Source organism: Schistocerca americana, chromosome 6, assembly GCF_021461395.2.
Source record: "Schistocerca americana isolate TAMUIC-IGC-003095 chromosome 6, iqSchAmer2.1, whole genome shotgun sequence".
Lineage (NCBI taxonomy): Eukaryota > Metazoa > Arthropoda > Insecta > Orthoptera > Acrididae > Schistocerca > Schistocerca americana.
Window position 1 is genome coordinate 606,321,514 of NC_060124.1, and position 16,949 is coordinate 606,338,462.

Below are 16,949 nucleotides of genomic sequence, written 5' to 3' on the forward strand. Positions count from 1 at the left end.
CTGGCAAAACATATATTGTCAAATGGAGAGCCACCTGTGAAAAACCAGATTACATATCAGCTGTTATGTAAACACTGTTTGGCCTTTTACATCAGGATGACTACCATCAAATTATGAAGAGGGTGTACACTGGCAACACGTAATATCCTGTCACAGAGCATGCTTTACAACATGGCAGTTGTGACATTGGCGCCTGTTTCACCACACGCACCATCTGGAGTCTTCCCTCAGACACCAGGTGGCCGGCCACTAACGCTACAACATGTCCTCGGTTCTCGCCACCCACCTGGCCTTAATTTACATTAATTGCTTCTGTCTCAGCATTTCTTCACAATAACCACTCTTTTCTTCACTCCGTTTTAGTTTTCTGCATCTTTCATTGTCTTACCTGTCTATTTTCCACCACCCCCTCCCACCTCTGTTACATACAATACACTTAGCTTTTCACTCTTCTTAACTCATGCATGATGTTTAAGCAGTAACCTCTCACCTGCATATTACCCTGTCTCCCACTTTTAAGCTCTCAGATTTTCAAATTTCATCGATGCAGTCTTCCACAATCTGTCTTTCCTTCTCACCCCATATGGTAAGTCTCCCCTGACCTGCAGTTCTGGGTGACTTTCCCTTAAATCTACCCCTTGTCCTAGACCTCTTCAGTCATTTTCCTTCACTCCTCTTTAATGGTTCTGCCTGACAAAGAAGCCACTGGCTCCAAAAGCTTCACTTTGTGAGTAGATATTTTTATCTCTCCAATTCAATTATTCTGTCAAAAATTTATTGTTTTCAAAGATAAATATGGTAATATACAGTCAAATAGCGGTTACATCGAATTTTTTTTCAGTCTGACAGCGCTTTGAGCTGAAACTGTCTTTTCCTCTGTTCAAATTACTTTAAATTCTCACTTTATTTGTTTGTTTAAAAGCACTGTTATTAATTGTAGATACTTGTGGTACTCTTCCCCTATGAGGGAGAGGTCCCCAATGGTGGAATCAACATTTTGAAACCATGTATGTGGTTGTGTGGGCTTGGATCCCGGGTATTATATTGTACGTTGTAATGGTTTACCCTGGTGGCTCCTCATCTGCACGTAATCCACAAAGAAGAATTTTCTACAATCCCCTAGATGACTATCGATTCAATAACAAAATTAATTTCTGTACCCTAACTGTAACATATTGGTTTAGTTACTTCACCGCTGTGTTGAAGTTAGTGGCTATGGGTCCAATCACATGTCAATTTTTCTTACATCTTTATAGAAATCACTGTCATCATTATTTTCATTCAATTAGTTGTGGCTCCACGGTGCGATACCTGGGACCCTAACCTACACAGCCATAAAGGTTATTTCAAAATGCCAGCCTCTTGCCTGGGGATCTCTCCTTGTTAGAATGCAATCCTAACTACTGACTGTTTTAAAATTCTTTTTTCAATTAGGAAGAGATCCGCAGGGAAAATCCAGTTGGATAACTTCGACAGGGATGTCATTACACAAACAATCAAAGACTTCTACTTGGTGCAGCAGACTGCTTCCAGTCTTGACCAACCATAGAAGAAAGGATTGGCTGGACTTTTGGTATCACAGCTCTGAGAAATATTTTGTTGTGCATGGGAGTCACATGAAAAAAGTGCAGAATAATATCCTGATTGCTAAGCATGAAGACATTATTCACTGGTGCTTGCATTTCAGTGTAGAACTTAAATGAGCCAGCAGGGAAGCAGCCACATAAATACTCTACCTTGATTAAACTTAGATAGGCAGTAACATCACAGCTGTTTTACTACTGGCTCTTTTTAATTTTTAGTTTTCTATGAGAACTGTCAGGGAATTAGTAGCCACAAATACTATCAATTCATTCAGAATTAAAGTATCAATTTTGATTTCACAAATCCTGTAAGCTTTTGTTATGCTCATGTTTCTGTTTTTACTTTCACAGACGCACAATTTGTAGCCACTGACATATGGTTCTCAGTGCCACATGTAATACACTCTAAGACATAAAAATGATGCACTATGAAGGAATTATGTGAACAGGATGTAAATCTGCAGATATGATGTACTTGTACAGCATCCTAATGATTACAGTTTCAGAAAAATCGAATGATTTATTTCAGAGAAAGAGCTTGACAAATTGAGCAAGTCAATAATGCATTGGTTGACCTCTGGCTCTTATGCAAAGAGTTATTCAGGTTACCATTAATTGACAGAACTGTGGATGTTCTCCTGAGGGATATCATACCAAATTCTGTCGAAATGGCAGGTTAGATCATCAAAATCCCAAGATCGTTGGAGGGCCCTGCCCAGAGATGTCTTTTCTGGTCACCAGTGTTCAGCTGGAATTGGGTCTGATAACTTAAGACAGTTCTACTCCAGTCGACGACATTCTAGGCCGAAGACACGTCTGAAGATGCCCCGGGCATCGGTGGCATACCAACCCGACTGTCACCCACCACACAGCCTGACGAACAGGAGTGATCATCTAGGGTGACCATTTCTTTTCATAGCTGGACCCTTTGGTTGTCATCCATAGCATCCTTACAGCACAGCAATACATCAACAATATTCTACATCCTGTTTCATTGCCCTCCATGGCAACCCATCCTTGGCTCGAATTTCAGCAAAATTATGCTGGACCGCACAGAACAAGAGCTTCTACTGTTTGTCTTTGATACTTGCTAAATGCTACCTTACGCAACAAAGTTGCCAGATCTCTCCCCCGTTGAGAACATTTGGAGCACTATGGGCATGGCCCTGCAACCATCTTGAGATTTTGATGATCTAACATGCCAATTGGACAGAATTTGGCACAATATCTCTCAGGAGGACATCCAAAAACTGTATCAATCAATGCCAAGTGAAATTACCACTTACACAAGGTCCAGACATGGCACAGTGCATTACGAACAGGCTCAATTTGTAAAGCTCTTTCTCTTGAATAAATCATACAGCTTTGTGGAAACTGTAATCATTCGTTTTTCTGCACATGTACATCACACAGACCTATTTTTGTTCCACATGGATAATTCCTTGTGGTTAATTTTCTCTTTTTTCTTTTTTATCTTTTTTTCTTGGCCTACGTTGACTGATACATGAGCTCAAGCATAGTGCCAGCAGTGAGTGGCTTGTTACCCTCCCCCCTTGCCAGCCTATGAACTGGGAGTCAGTGGGTGGAGCCTGCTTCCTGCTTCCTGCTTCCTCCACTCCTGCACTACCAATCAGAATTTGTTTACCACTTTTTGAACAGGCTATACATGCAGCTACTGCTACAGCTATGTTCATACTCTGCAAACCACTTTGAAGTGCATGGCAGGGAGTACCTCCCACTGTACCAGTTATTGGTGTCTTTTTCCCAGTCTGTCCACCTACAAAGCATGGGAAGAATGAGTATTTAAATGTCTCTGTATGCTCTGTAAATAATCTAATCCTGTCCTTAAGAGCCCTATGTGTTTGATATGTATGGGATTACAGTATATCCCGATGAGTCATAATTTATAGGTGGTTCTTGAAACTTTGTAAGTAGGCTTTCTCGGGGTAGTTTGCATGTATCTTCAAGGGTCTGTCAGTTCAGTTCTTTCAGCATCTCTATGACACTCACTCATGGGTTAAACAAACCTGTGACCATTTGTGCTGTCCTTTTCTGTATACATACAATATCCTTGGTAGTCCTATTTGGTACATGTCCCACACACTTGAGCAATATTCTACGATGTGTCACAGAGTAATCTAGCAGTCTTCTCCGTATACTTACTGCATTGCCCTACTATCATACCACCTGCTTTAACTATGACTAAGCCTCTGTCATTGTTCCATTTCAAATCCCTGCAAAATGTTACACTCAGGTATTTGAATGAATTGAGCAAATCCAACTGTTAAACTTGGATATTATAATCAAAGCCTACTACCACTTTTTTTACGAAGTACACAATTTTGCATTTCTGAACATTTAAAGCAAGGTGCTAGTCTTTGCACCACTTGAAAATCTTATCAACATCTGACTGAATATACTGATTTGCCAAACCATCTACTTTATTTGTAACAAATCAAAGAAATTATTGTAATATAATAACCTGTACTTCTCTGCTATTAACACAAAAATGACTAGCAAAAACTATTAACAACTATATGTACACGGCAATCAAAATACATAACAAATTGTCTAAACATGCCCCAAGCATTCCAATCAAATTATTTAGGAACAGCTTCTCACTAGCTAACACATATTTTCATCAGAATTTTTTTTAGAAACGTCCAAAATGAAAATAAAAATGTAAAAAGCTTCTGGATCGCACAAATGAGAATGAGACATTCCTCAAGAGAATCATAACTGGTGACAAGATGTGGGTCTATGATTATGATGTTGAGACCAAGGTTCAATCTTCACAATACATTGGGAAAGGTTCTCCACAACCAAAAAAAGCTCATCAGATCAAATGTCAAAGTCGTTCTGATAGTTTTCGTTGACTCTGAATGATTAGTGCATCATGAGTTTTTGCCAAGGGACAAACTGTTAATCAATGGTACTATCAGGATGTGTTGCAGCACCTGTGAGAAAATGTGAGATGGAAAATGGCCTGAAATGTGGTGAGACAATTCACAGCTCTCGCATCATGATAACACAGCCACACATTCATCCCTGTTCATGCATGACTATTGCACAAAAAATGAAATTACTGTGCTGCTTCATCCTCCGTACTCTCGAGACCGATGCATTCCAAAGTTGAAAACCCACTGACAGGAAGAAGATTTACAGTGATAGAAGAGCTAAAAAAAAATTCGCAGACGGTGTTTCGTCCTATCCAGCAAGAGGCATACCGAGACTTCTTCCAGAAGTGGAAAAACGGTGTTCAGAGCAGTGTATCAATTGTGCTCTATTTCAAAGGAGATAACGAACAATAAGTGAAAAGTAAGAACAGAAAAATTTTGTGGACAATGTTCCAAATTTTTCTGAACAGAGCTCATATATTAGCAGCCAAATAATACCGTTTCATGAAAAGGATCTTCAAAAATCCAGGCTCAAAATTAGCCAATGCTCTGCCAAGTATAGTTAAGTGCCAATACCATAATCTAAAGAGTACAGCAACTTAAGTGGAAAGGTCATAACTGGCACAGGACCAAAAGAAACAGAGAAAAGAACAGCGCATATAATAATTTACAGAGGCATAATACATTACAAAAGAGAATGGAGACAAGCTATAGGTGATACCAATATAAAATCTATATTGGTAGGCATTAGTAATACACATAAATATCTTGAATATGAAGTTATTTGACTGGATAAAACAGAAGACATGAGATTCCAAATACAGCAAAATGAATTAGGTAGGATTCATATGGAAACTAATATTATTCAGGCCTCACAGCATTTTTGTAGACGACTGATTAGTGGATACAATTTTTTATAATTGTTCACAAGACTGTATGTATAAGACATCCTCTGAATATTCTCCAACAACCACCCTTCAATTTCCACTGCAATGCCCAATTCTTATGACACAGCAGTAAAACATACCATTTGATCCAGTACCATCACTTGCAGGTTGATTGCTGTGTGGAAAAAAAACTATTTTATTTGTAACTATCTTCACAAACAGTGTTTACAAAGATACACTGGCAGCGACACAACCGAGTTCTTCACACAGAGTAGTAACAATGAATGCTCTACACAGCTACCCATGAACACCTTTCAAGAGGTGGAAATTAACAAAACCAACAAACTACAGAGATAGATTCCTGACTGGAAATGGAGGAAAAATGTCCTGTGAATGTGTGTCCCGAAATAGATGGTGTGCGTGCAATGACAAAAATTGTCCCAAAACATAGTACAGAGCTGCACAGCATTCATGTCACAGTTGAAGTGCACACATCATATCATGGATTGCTGCACTCTTTTGCATGTTCCAGCCTCTCTCCAAAGAGTGTCACAGGCATCATTAACACGCTGTTGAAGTGTCTGCACATTAGAAACTGGTTCAGCATACACAACACTTTTCAGATGCCCCCAGAGGTAAAAATCCTTGAAGTTTAAGTCCAATGTCCAGGGAAGATGTTGAGGTCTGCGAAATGTAATGCGGAAGTAGCGTGATGCTCCATCCTGTAGAAACCGTATAACCTGTCATATTGCCAAAGAAACTTTCTCAAGCAGCCCGTGCATAGTATTCTGTAGGAAGTCCAGGCACATTCCTCCATCAATGCACGGTCGAATAACAAACAGTCCAAGTATGTGGTTGGCAAGAATCTCTGCCTACACACTGATGCTGAACTGATGCTGATGGGACACCACAACCATTCCCTGAGAATAATCTGCAGCCCGTAAATGATGATTATGTAGATTTATGATGCCAGATCTGGTGAAGGCTGCTTCATTGGTAAAGAGGATTGATGACAGAAATCACATAATTGTGATGGCCGGTGCACAAACCATCGGCAAAATCCTTCCCGTATAGGGAAATCTGCTGTTGCTAATCCATGCACTCGTCGCAGGTGATAGGGATAGTATCAGTTTTCGTGCAGGAAACACATAATCGTACTTTAGCTTACACCGTGTTGGCAGGGCACTTGCCTGGAGCTTGCACTACGGTTCACCTCAATATCCTGTTGAACCGGGTCGTCCAGATCTGACATACGCAGTGTCCGCCACATCCCTGCGTGCTCATCTGTCTGGAGGGACCTGTGATCACACAAATGCCCAAAAAGGGCTTGAAATGTTGTGTGATACAGTCGGTGTCTGTGAGGGTACTTGTTTTTGTATAGCTGTGCTGCCTCTCCACCGATCCCATCTGCTTGGCGGTACACAGACACCATCTCTGTTTGTTTCCAACATGAATACCAGACCATTCTGCTGCTTACAGTACACTGTCTCAATCACACAGCCTGCAACACACAAGAGACTTTCATTCGTTAGTGCCCTCTACCATGGCATTTTTGCACATATGTTCATAGGACCTTTTTTCCTCCATTTCCAGTCACATCCTTGCAATTTGTCGGTTTTATTAATGTTCATCCTGTAAATATGTAGCACGCTCTCTCTCTCTCTCTCTCTCTCTCTCTCTCTCTCTCTCTCTCTCTCCATATTTTAATTAATTCATTATATTTATTTGCTCGTTAACTTTTCTGCCTTCTTGTGTCATTGTACTTGGCTGTCTTAGGTTAACCATTTTAAGCTTTGTTATAATTTCTCATGTTAGACATCAGTAACAGAACACTGCCTGAAACTGATGTAGCCCAGGGAGCTGGTAATTACAATATGCAAACAGTAACACTTGCTGGAGCCGTGTAACACACTAGAGATGTAATTGTGAAGTTGACTGTTCACGAGCCCTTCCATAGACACAATTTTTTTTGGAAACAATGTGCCCATTATTTGTGGGGTAGAATCTGATATAGGTAAACTGGTAAGGGCAAAAACAACTGTGAACCTTACATTGGCTGGAAGCTGCTGTAAAATGAAGATAACAAACTAAACTTGAAACTTCAATCATGGAAAAAGGTAGTATTATTGAAAAGGGCTCCCAAAACTGGTCCTTTGTGTCTAACAATTTGTGTGTGTGTGTGTGTGTGTGTGTGTGTGTGTGTGTGTGTGTGTGTGTCATTGAAAACCGCATCCTGAAGCTGACAATTTTAACAACACTTGAGATGAGTAAAAACAATTGAATGATAATTGAAGTGTTTTTTTTTTTTTAATCTACATCTATACAATTACTCTTCAATTCACAATTAAGTGCTTGGCAGAGATTTCATTGAACCACCTTTAAGCTTCTTCTCTACCGTTTCACTCTTGAACAGCACACAGGAAAAATAAACACTTAAATCTTTCCATGCGAGCTCTGATTTCTCTTGTTATAATGATCATTTCTCTCAATGCAGGTGGACACCAACAAAACATTTTCACACTCTGAAGAAAAAGTTAGCAAACAAAATTTCACACGAAGGTCCTGCTACAGTGAAAAATGCCTTTGTTTTAATAAATGCCACTCCAATTCATATGTCATATCCCCAGCACTCATTCTCCCTTATTTCCAATAATATAAAACAAGCTGCCCTTCTTTGAACTTTCTTGGTGTCCTCCATCAGTCCCATCTGATGTTGATCCGACATCACACAGCAATCCTCCAGAAGAGGGTGGACACATATAAAGTAAGCAGTCTCTTTAGTAGACCTGTTACATTTTCTAAGTGCTCTGCCAAGTAAATCTCACGTCTTCCTTTTGCTTTCCCCATAACATTATCTATGCGAATGTGCCAATTTAAGTTATTCATAATTGTAATACCTCAGTATTTACTTGAGTTTACAGCCCTTATATTTGTATGATTTATTAGGTAAGTGAAATTTAGTGGGTTCCTTTGATGCCCATGTGGATGACTTCACACTTTTCATCATTTAGAGTCAATTGCCACTTTTTGCACCAATCTTCTCAAAATCATTTTGCTATTTGTTTTGATCACCTGATGTCTTTCTATGATGTTGCCCTCCACCATACACCGTCAGGTGGCTTGCGGAGTATGGATGTAGATGTAGATGTAGATGTAGATGTAGATGTACATGACAGCATCATCTGCAAACAATCTAAGTAGGCTGCTCACAATTGGCTCTTAAATCATTGATGTAGATCAGGAGCAACAGAGGGCCTGTAACACTTCCTTGGGAAATGCCAGATATTCCTCCTGTTTTACTCAATGATCTTCCATCAATTATTATGAACTGTGACCATTCCAACAGGAAATCAAAAACCCTATCTCACAACTGAGACAATACTTCACTAGCACACAATTTAATTAGAAGTCACTTGTGAGTAACAGTGTCAAAAGTCTCCTGTAAATGTAACAATATGGAATCAATTTGATGTCCACTGTCAGTAGTACTCATTACTTCATGGAATAAGGAGCTGGTTGTGCTTTACTAGAAAAATATTTTCTGAGTTTGTGTTGCCTATTTGTCAATAAATAATTTTCTTGAAGGCAATTCATAACATTCAAGCACACATACATTCCAAACTCCTACTGCAAATCAACGTAGTGATATGGATCTATAATTCAGAAAATTATTCCTGTTACCTTTCTTGGCTGGTGGTGTGACTTGTGCAACTTTCCAGTCTTTGGATACAGATCATTCTACATGCGAGAGTGGGTATATACGACTGCTAAGTATGGAGCTATCGTAACAGCATATTCTGAAAGGAACCTGACAGGTAAGCAATTTGAACTGGAAGCCATGCCTTTCTTAAGAGTTTTAAGCAGCTTTGCTACACCAAGGATATCTGCTTCTAAGTTACTCATGTTGGTAGTTGTTCAAATTCTGGAATATTTCTTTGTCTTCTTTTGTGCACGAATTCTGGAAAACCATGTTTAGCAACGCTGCTTTAGTGTCACTATCATCGATAACATCACCATTGTTATCGCACACTGAAGATATTGATTGAGTATTGACACTGGTGTTCTTTGGAAACTATCAAATGCATCTCACATTGAACTTCATGCTAAATTTTGAGATTCTGTAAAGCTTCGACAATCTTGGGGATTTGTTGCAGTGAGGAAAGAACTTTTTCTTAGACTGTAACTTTGAACAAACTTTGTTAGCTGTTCTAATACTTGTATCAAATTATTATGAAATATCACATTTTACTGTTTCAGTTTACAGTGATAAGAACTCAAAACATGTTTCATCTTGTGCAGTAGTATTTTTGAGTTTTCTGAATTATCTCTGTGTCTGGGAGCAAGCAGTTCTCCACAAGAGGCATTTCTGTTCACCCTAGAATCACATTCTGTTCTTCATGTAGAAAGATATGGGGGTAAGTTTTACTGCACCAAGACTATGTGCACTTCTATCATCCTTGACATATCTACCAACTTGATAGAATGAGATTTTCACTCTGCAGCAGAGTGTGTGCTGATATGAAACTTCCTGGCAGATTAAAACTGTGTGATGGACTGAGACTCAAATGTGGGACCTTTGCCTTTTGCGGGCAAACGCTCCACCAACAGAGCTACCCAAGCATGACTCACGGCCCATCTTCACAGCTTCAATTCTGCCAGCACCTCATCACCTACCTTCCAAACTTCACAAAGCTCTTCCAACTTGTTTGTCACTATTACCAATCTGTGCATCCACTCACTGTAAATTTCATCCTTGTTATATCTCTGCTCAAACCCATTCTACTTGTACATAAATTTGGCAACATTTTTCGAGTACTGTAAGCATGTCACATGCCTCTTTTTTAGAATATGCCATACATGAACTGTTACCATAAACCCATACCACAGAAAACTTGACAATATACTGCAGAAACACCTCTTGTTAGAAACAGGTAATGGAACTAACAGTCAAGAACCACACGTAGTATCTTGTGCCAGCAGTCCACACCTGTTCCAAGTGAGAGATGCTGCACTGCCAGGAAGAGAATTTTGATGACAGCAAAAAACAAAGAAACTTCTTAGACAAAAGTGTTCTGGTCTGTGACCTCTTTGCACAAGTACTAATTTTTCTCACATTCCCATTTGGAATGCTGAAATTGAGTTTCTTTTCTCAATTGTCCAGCATCTTTCAAGGAAGATAAGGTTTATAATTCTGTTAACTGTTAGACTTTTCACACGAGTGAATGGAAGGGGGCAGAAATGAAACTCACCATTGTCCCAGGCAGCCTCCTTGGTGTGCAGAAGGGCTGCTAGTCCAATGTTGTCTTTTGGCATGACACGGTTCAGCATGTTGTCTGAGCCCTCCGCATTGGCCATCGCCAGCTGCGTGAATTCCACCAAGTGCTCCTTTATCAAGGTAAATCTGAAAGAAGTCAGTAACATATTTTAGTTTGCTTACACTTGGAATGGGAAAATATGTGTGTAAATGCAAGGTCAGGTATTATGGCACATACATGTCAGATAACTATTCTCATCTGCATAAGCGTTACATCAAATTACAGTGTGGCATATAAAGACACCTGCCATCAATTAAGCCAAGTCACCTGCAAATAACGTTACTCAACAGACCACCAGCACAATGGCCCACACTTAATCCAAATCAGGGGATCTAGCGACCACCCCAGTCATCCCACGCCGCACTGGACAACGGCCATCAGGAACAGACCCGATTACTTTGTGTGTGTCATCTGTGCAAAATTTTGATGTACTGACTGACCTATTTATATTATAAAGAAGGAACAGTTCCTAATTTTCTGCAAAATTTTGCAGAACCTAGGAACTGTTTTTCCTTTTCAATATTATTATCATGTTCTGACAAGCACCAATGTAAAATTCAGTAAATGTCCTATTTATTATACTAACTTGTGCAACTCTCATACTGGATTCAGGTATCTGGGCTTCACTGTTCTAAAATCGAGTGCAATGTAAATGCCTCATTACAACTTTCAACCTCACAGCACTTCTGCATAGATGTCCATTTGAAATAAATACCCCCACGGTAATACACTCACAGGTATTATAACGGATGAAGGAAACACGGATTAACATAGTGTCGACGATACACAAATGCTTACCAAGAGGAGATAACACTGTCGACTAATGACTAATCATCCTGTCACATAGTTCTTTGAGATTTCAGAGAAAACTTCAAATATCGATGACATCCAGTATCAGGGACAAGTCTCAGTACTCGAGATGCGAAAATAATATGTGATTTTTGTGCAAGGGCAGTCTGACAAGTTTCTGTAACAAAGCAAGAAATTTTGCTGAGAGATGTGCCAGATGAAGGGAATTGACTAGATCAGGTTGTACCATGACACTAAACTGCAGTAATTGGACCATGGCAAGTGCAGCAGTCAGAAAACACTTCGCTAGGCTCAGACTGCATGTCACTCTGTCTACATTCCCAGGCTTTCCCTGGCACCTAGGACTGCAACACACTGGTCGTGCTGTGCATAACGAGTGCCTCCAGAAAATTACTTCATGGGAGAATACAAATTATTTTTAAATATGGTTATGTGCCTGTTCCACTAGTCACAAATGTAACTGATCTGTAAAAGTCTGCATTCGTGTACAGTTGATGTTTGAAGATGAACAAATCTACAGACTGCACAAGTACAAGTTGCTGGAGAAACAGTCACAAGTGACACAAAAGGGAGGCATTGTCCAGCTAACAAGCTAAGCATTTACTTGGAATGATATATATATTAACACACGCAGTATCACATATTCCCCAAAAGAGACACTGCAGTGTCTCTGTGGGTTCAACTGTGGATTTCCAATGAAGTGACTGAAACAAAGCAGCCAGGAACAGCACACACACCTGACAAGGGCAACACACGGACACAGTACATCATACTCACTGTATCCACGCTGCCGTAGTCCGACATTAAAAGCCACAGTGATCACATTAGACCATTGCCACAAGCTGTTCCATTCCACTGTGTTCCAACCAATTCACTGAAACTCTCATTTGCACCTCAATAGTGAGTAAAGGAGGAACATACGACAACACACCAACATGTATGCTTCGAAATATGACACTACGTGCTGCTGCTTATGTTAAGATATATATTAACTTTCTGTTGTAAGTGCTCGCAGCAGTTGTTTAAAAGATGTCATTTTCAAAGAAGAAAATGTCTGGAGACACACATGAATAGTGACATCATGTGGTATGAGGTATCATTTCTTCAGCATCTGACACTGCTGAAATCTTTACATTTGCTGACCATCAAACATCAACTGCAGGACAGTGCAGTGTGTTACAGCTAAATTACTTCATGATCATTTAGGTAATGGGTTGTACAATAAGCATATTTCTGTATTTTACAGTCGTTTCTAACACGTTTCAGCCATTCAAACTGAGAGGACTCCTGTACCGAGCTGAGCCGTGCCGGGCAAAATGTCTGTAGGCTCGATCTCACTGTCAAGGGACTGGGCTGCGAGGCAACAAGCACTTCGCCACTCCAGCTGACACCCTGCCCAGCCGTTTGCATGCCAGTGTATAGCAAGGTAATAGCTGCAGCTAGCAGGTAGCACATGTTAGGTACTCACTTGGCAGTGCGGTAGAAGATGGCGCAGCCGTCGACGAACTTGCGTTCGTTCTCTGTCATGGTCTTGGCACGCGACTTGGGTGAGAAGATGCCGTCGTAGCCATCCATCTTGAGTTGTGGCAGGAAGAAGCTGTAGAACTGGTTTGTCTCCACTTCCTGCAGGTAAGTACGCAGGAATCAATGACACACATATACACAACATACGGAAATTTCATCTTTTGTCTACCTAGAAACAGCAGGCAACCGAGATTGCAATTTGGATTGACCATGCCATTAGAGATGGAGGACGAGATTCAAATTGGGGAATGACAGGCGAGGTAATCGATGGTGTCCTTTTGAAGGAATCATTCCTGTATTTGCTCTGAAATTTAGGGAAATCGTGGAAAGCCTAAATCGAGATGGCCATATGGGAACTTGAACTGCTGTCCTCGTGAGTGTGAGTCCTACACCTTATTACCACTTACCACTGTCTCAACCAACTCGCTCGGTGTTTGTCTTGCCGTGTCACACACTGTCCACTGTAGAGAATGTTTCTCCTGGACATACTTTATTTCATCTCATATGAAGAACACTGTCACAGACAGATTCGAATTATTTGTTCACAGGCAGAAGACATCTGGCCCGGATATACAAATGGTGGGTAATGAGACCTTAGAATAATGACCCTCGCTAACTGGAAGGCTTTCAGCATGTGAGATACAAGTTTTGTCAGAACATAAACTGTCACAAGTGAGTTCGTGCCATGTGTGCATAATGCCTACTGTTCACCAGCACAGCCACAGAAGGGCAGCCAGCCAGGAGGACACATTCCGAGTTCCTTACATAAGCTCTGGCTAACTGGAGCTGTGAGCGAGTTCAACCACCACAGTCAAAATCAACACTGTCACACTTTTTGAAATACATCTACAACTACTTCACCCAGTTGATACCATGAAAATCCATAGTTCTGTGCATGTTCAGTTGCGAGCTGCAATATTTGCCATGATGAACAGCCAAGAGTACATTCCGACACAGTGTGAAGGCTTGCAATGATACTATACAAAGAAAATGAACTGGCTCAACATTTTTTGTCCATTCTCACCATCACATTGCCTTAAGAAAGATGATATTGCTGCAACAAAAAAATGTTGCAGATACAGCAAAGCTGAGAAATAACAAAATGACTGTTATGGCTCAGAAGGCACTGACAGCCATAACTACTGAGGTAAACAGACAAGAAGCACGTTACAATGCCCACCAAGATGACAGGAGAACACTCGAAGATATACTTACCCCAGGCAGACAAACGGAACATTGCATAAAATGGAGGAAGAAGAATTCATAAGGAAAACATTGGATTTTTCACTGAGAACATTACTGAAATACAAAAAGATCCCCCAAAAGTATTTCAGACAAAGCTCAAATCACAGCTGAAGAACAAACATTGCTTGCTAACTTACTGTAAGAGAAAGTATAGCAATATTATGATATCTCAGGCATCAAAGACAAAATCACCACCAAAAATACACAAAGGAGATTGTGTCACTAGATCCACTGTGGACCCAGGAAGCAAATAATAGCCAAGACATATATGAGTAAAAAAAGATGAAACAAATCAGTAAAAAATAGTCAGCAGCTAACTGGGGAAATTAAAGACATCAACACTGCCATTACATCCAATTAATATTGTGTGACATTACAAACCTAAACACAACATACCCATCCCAGTATCATTCAAAGTCATTAGGTCAAATCTTCTAAAACATAAAAAGCTCTCATTGTCATAAACTGTTGAATTCAGGGACCTGCTTGAACCAGTACTGTAAACAACTATTTCACATTTAATAACAAAATTTACATACCATATAAAGGTCAAGCAATAGGTTCAAATATAGTAGGTGCAATTATCAATAAATGTAATTACTAATATTCCTCAGACCACATAAACAGTTAAGTAATAAACATTAGTATATCAGACTAGGCAAATTCTTGAAAGATCAGGAATAAACGTTAACTGTGAAAAAATTCTGCTAGAATCTAGATAGCTAAAACCAGAAAATTTGCATAAATTACAAACATTACTAAAGATAGAAGACGGGAAGGAAACACACTCCATAGATTATGTCGAGGAAAAAGGTGAATATTTTTGCTCAACACTAAGTTATTACATAAATATTGCTTGTCCCATTGTATCCAGAAGTCTAAATATGGGAGTTACTAGGAAATGGATCACCTTAGATATTATAAAACCGAAGGAGGATCTAAAACTAGCACTGAAAATTGTTGGATAAACACAACTACGACTAACATTGGCACATATAACAAGAAGGAGAGAGTCTATAGTACAGTTATAAGAGAAACTAACTCCAGATTTTACCAGAAACAAATTTCAACTTCTAAAAACATTTCCAAGACTGTATGGTCACATGTAAATGGGTATAGCAAAGGGTCTGTTAGGGAAGATAGCAGTAATATAATTTTAGAGAAAGATGTAGGGATCCAAATTACGTCAGCAATATTTTTATGTTGAAGTTGCAGAAACACTTTTTAACAACAGGTCTCAAAAGCCAAGTAATATGTATAACATATCCAATACTGCAGATTGTATTTTTCTGACAAGTGAAACAGAGGTAGCACGTGAAAGCAAATAGTACAGGGTGCGGCAGAACTGACTGTTTCTATCGATTACCACTGGGGCTTTGGTGGGGGTAGGCAGTTGCACATGGTCTGCCTTTGTTCAGTTGTTGACCCCATTTCTGGACCGGTGCACATCATGGTTTTGCCTTTCGTGCTTATTATGAAAACAACAGATCTGTGATCGCAACACAATGAGCTTTTCAGCAACAGTTCAACATTCCACACAACAATGCCATTCCTAATGCAAACACAATTCGGTCCTGGGTTCGGCAGACGGAGGAAACTGGTAGCACACTAAGAATAGATACACATGGCCAATGCAGGTCCTTCAGAATGCCAGAAAATGTGGAGCGGGTGTTGTAAACACAAACGGAAAACTAATGTAATGTCTTACATAATAAGAATGATCCTGCTGCTGATTGCCCTTTTTTGTTTGTTTCAGGGGCCTTGAAACACATGCTGCTCTAAAGAGTGGCTTCCAGAGTGTAAGATGGGGGAAATTATTCAGTGCATAGTTTAAACTACTGAAGTGTGATAGAAAAAGCATAATATTGTGTAAATGTGAAAATGAGCATGTAATTATCGTGCTGTCACGAAAGTTTTAATATCCTTGTTTCCATCACTTTTAGATTATGTAATGTACTCTTTTTTTTTTTGGTAGGGGGGGGGGGGGGGGGGGGACACATCGTAGAGTCATAATTTACTTTTGTTAATTTTGTGTGTGTGTGTGTGTGTGTGTGTGTGTGTGTGTGTGTACAGCTCACCTTGCCACCCTACAACACACAAAATATGTTGCCTACAGAGCACTAGTTAACAGAGATAAATATGTGAAGCACGAAAACTCAGCACGATAAAATAAATAGTTGCATAAAATGGCAACCATGACACACTTATTGGCATCACACAGAAAAGAATAATGGTAGTGATGATGATGATGATGATGATGATGATAATAATAGTAATAATAATAATAATAATCATAATAATAATAATAATATACAAAGTAGATCCTAAATTGATACAGTTTCTAAACATAGTAATGAAAAACTGGAAAACCACACTTAATATTCAAACAAATTCAGATAACATCACATCACAGCCAATACAGATTAAGCGTGGAATATACCAAGGAGACTCATTAAGTCCTTTCTGGTTCTGTCTTGCTCTGAACCCACTATCCAACATGCTAAATAATACAAATTATGGCTATAATATTACTGGAACATACCCACACAAAATCACACATTTGCTATACATGGATGATCTAAAACTACTGGCAGCAACCAATCAACAACTCAACCAATTACTAAAGGTAACAGAAGTATTCAGCAATGATATAAATATGGCTTTTGGAACAGACAAATGTAAAAAAAA

The 16,949-nt window shown here is 39.6% G+C and overlaps 1 protein-coding gene across 1 annotated transcript in view; it reads right to left on the reverse strand.

Annotated features, from left to right (window-relative positions):
• Positions 1-16,949, reverse strand: part of LOC124619197 (CCR4-NOT transcription complex subunit 6-like) — a 139,369-nt gene that overhangs the window by 78,578 nt on the left and 43,842 nt on the right. Inside the window, exons 3-4 of the mRNA XM_047145415.1 lie at positions 12,961-13,115; positions 10,617-10,768 (exon numbers count right to left, since the gene is read on the reverse strand). Of these exons, the coding sequence (XP_047001371.1) occupies positions 10,617-10,768; positions 12,961-13,115 (307 nt within the window). The remainder of the gene's footprint in view (positions 1-10,616; positions 10,769-12,960; positions 13,116-16,949) is intronic.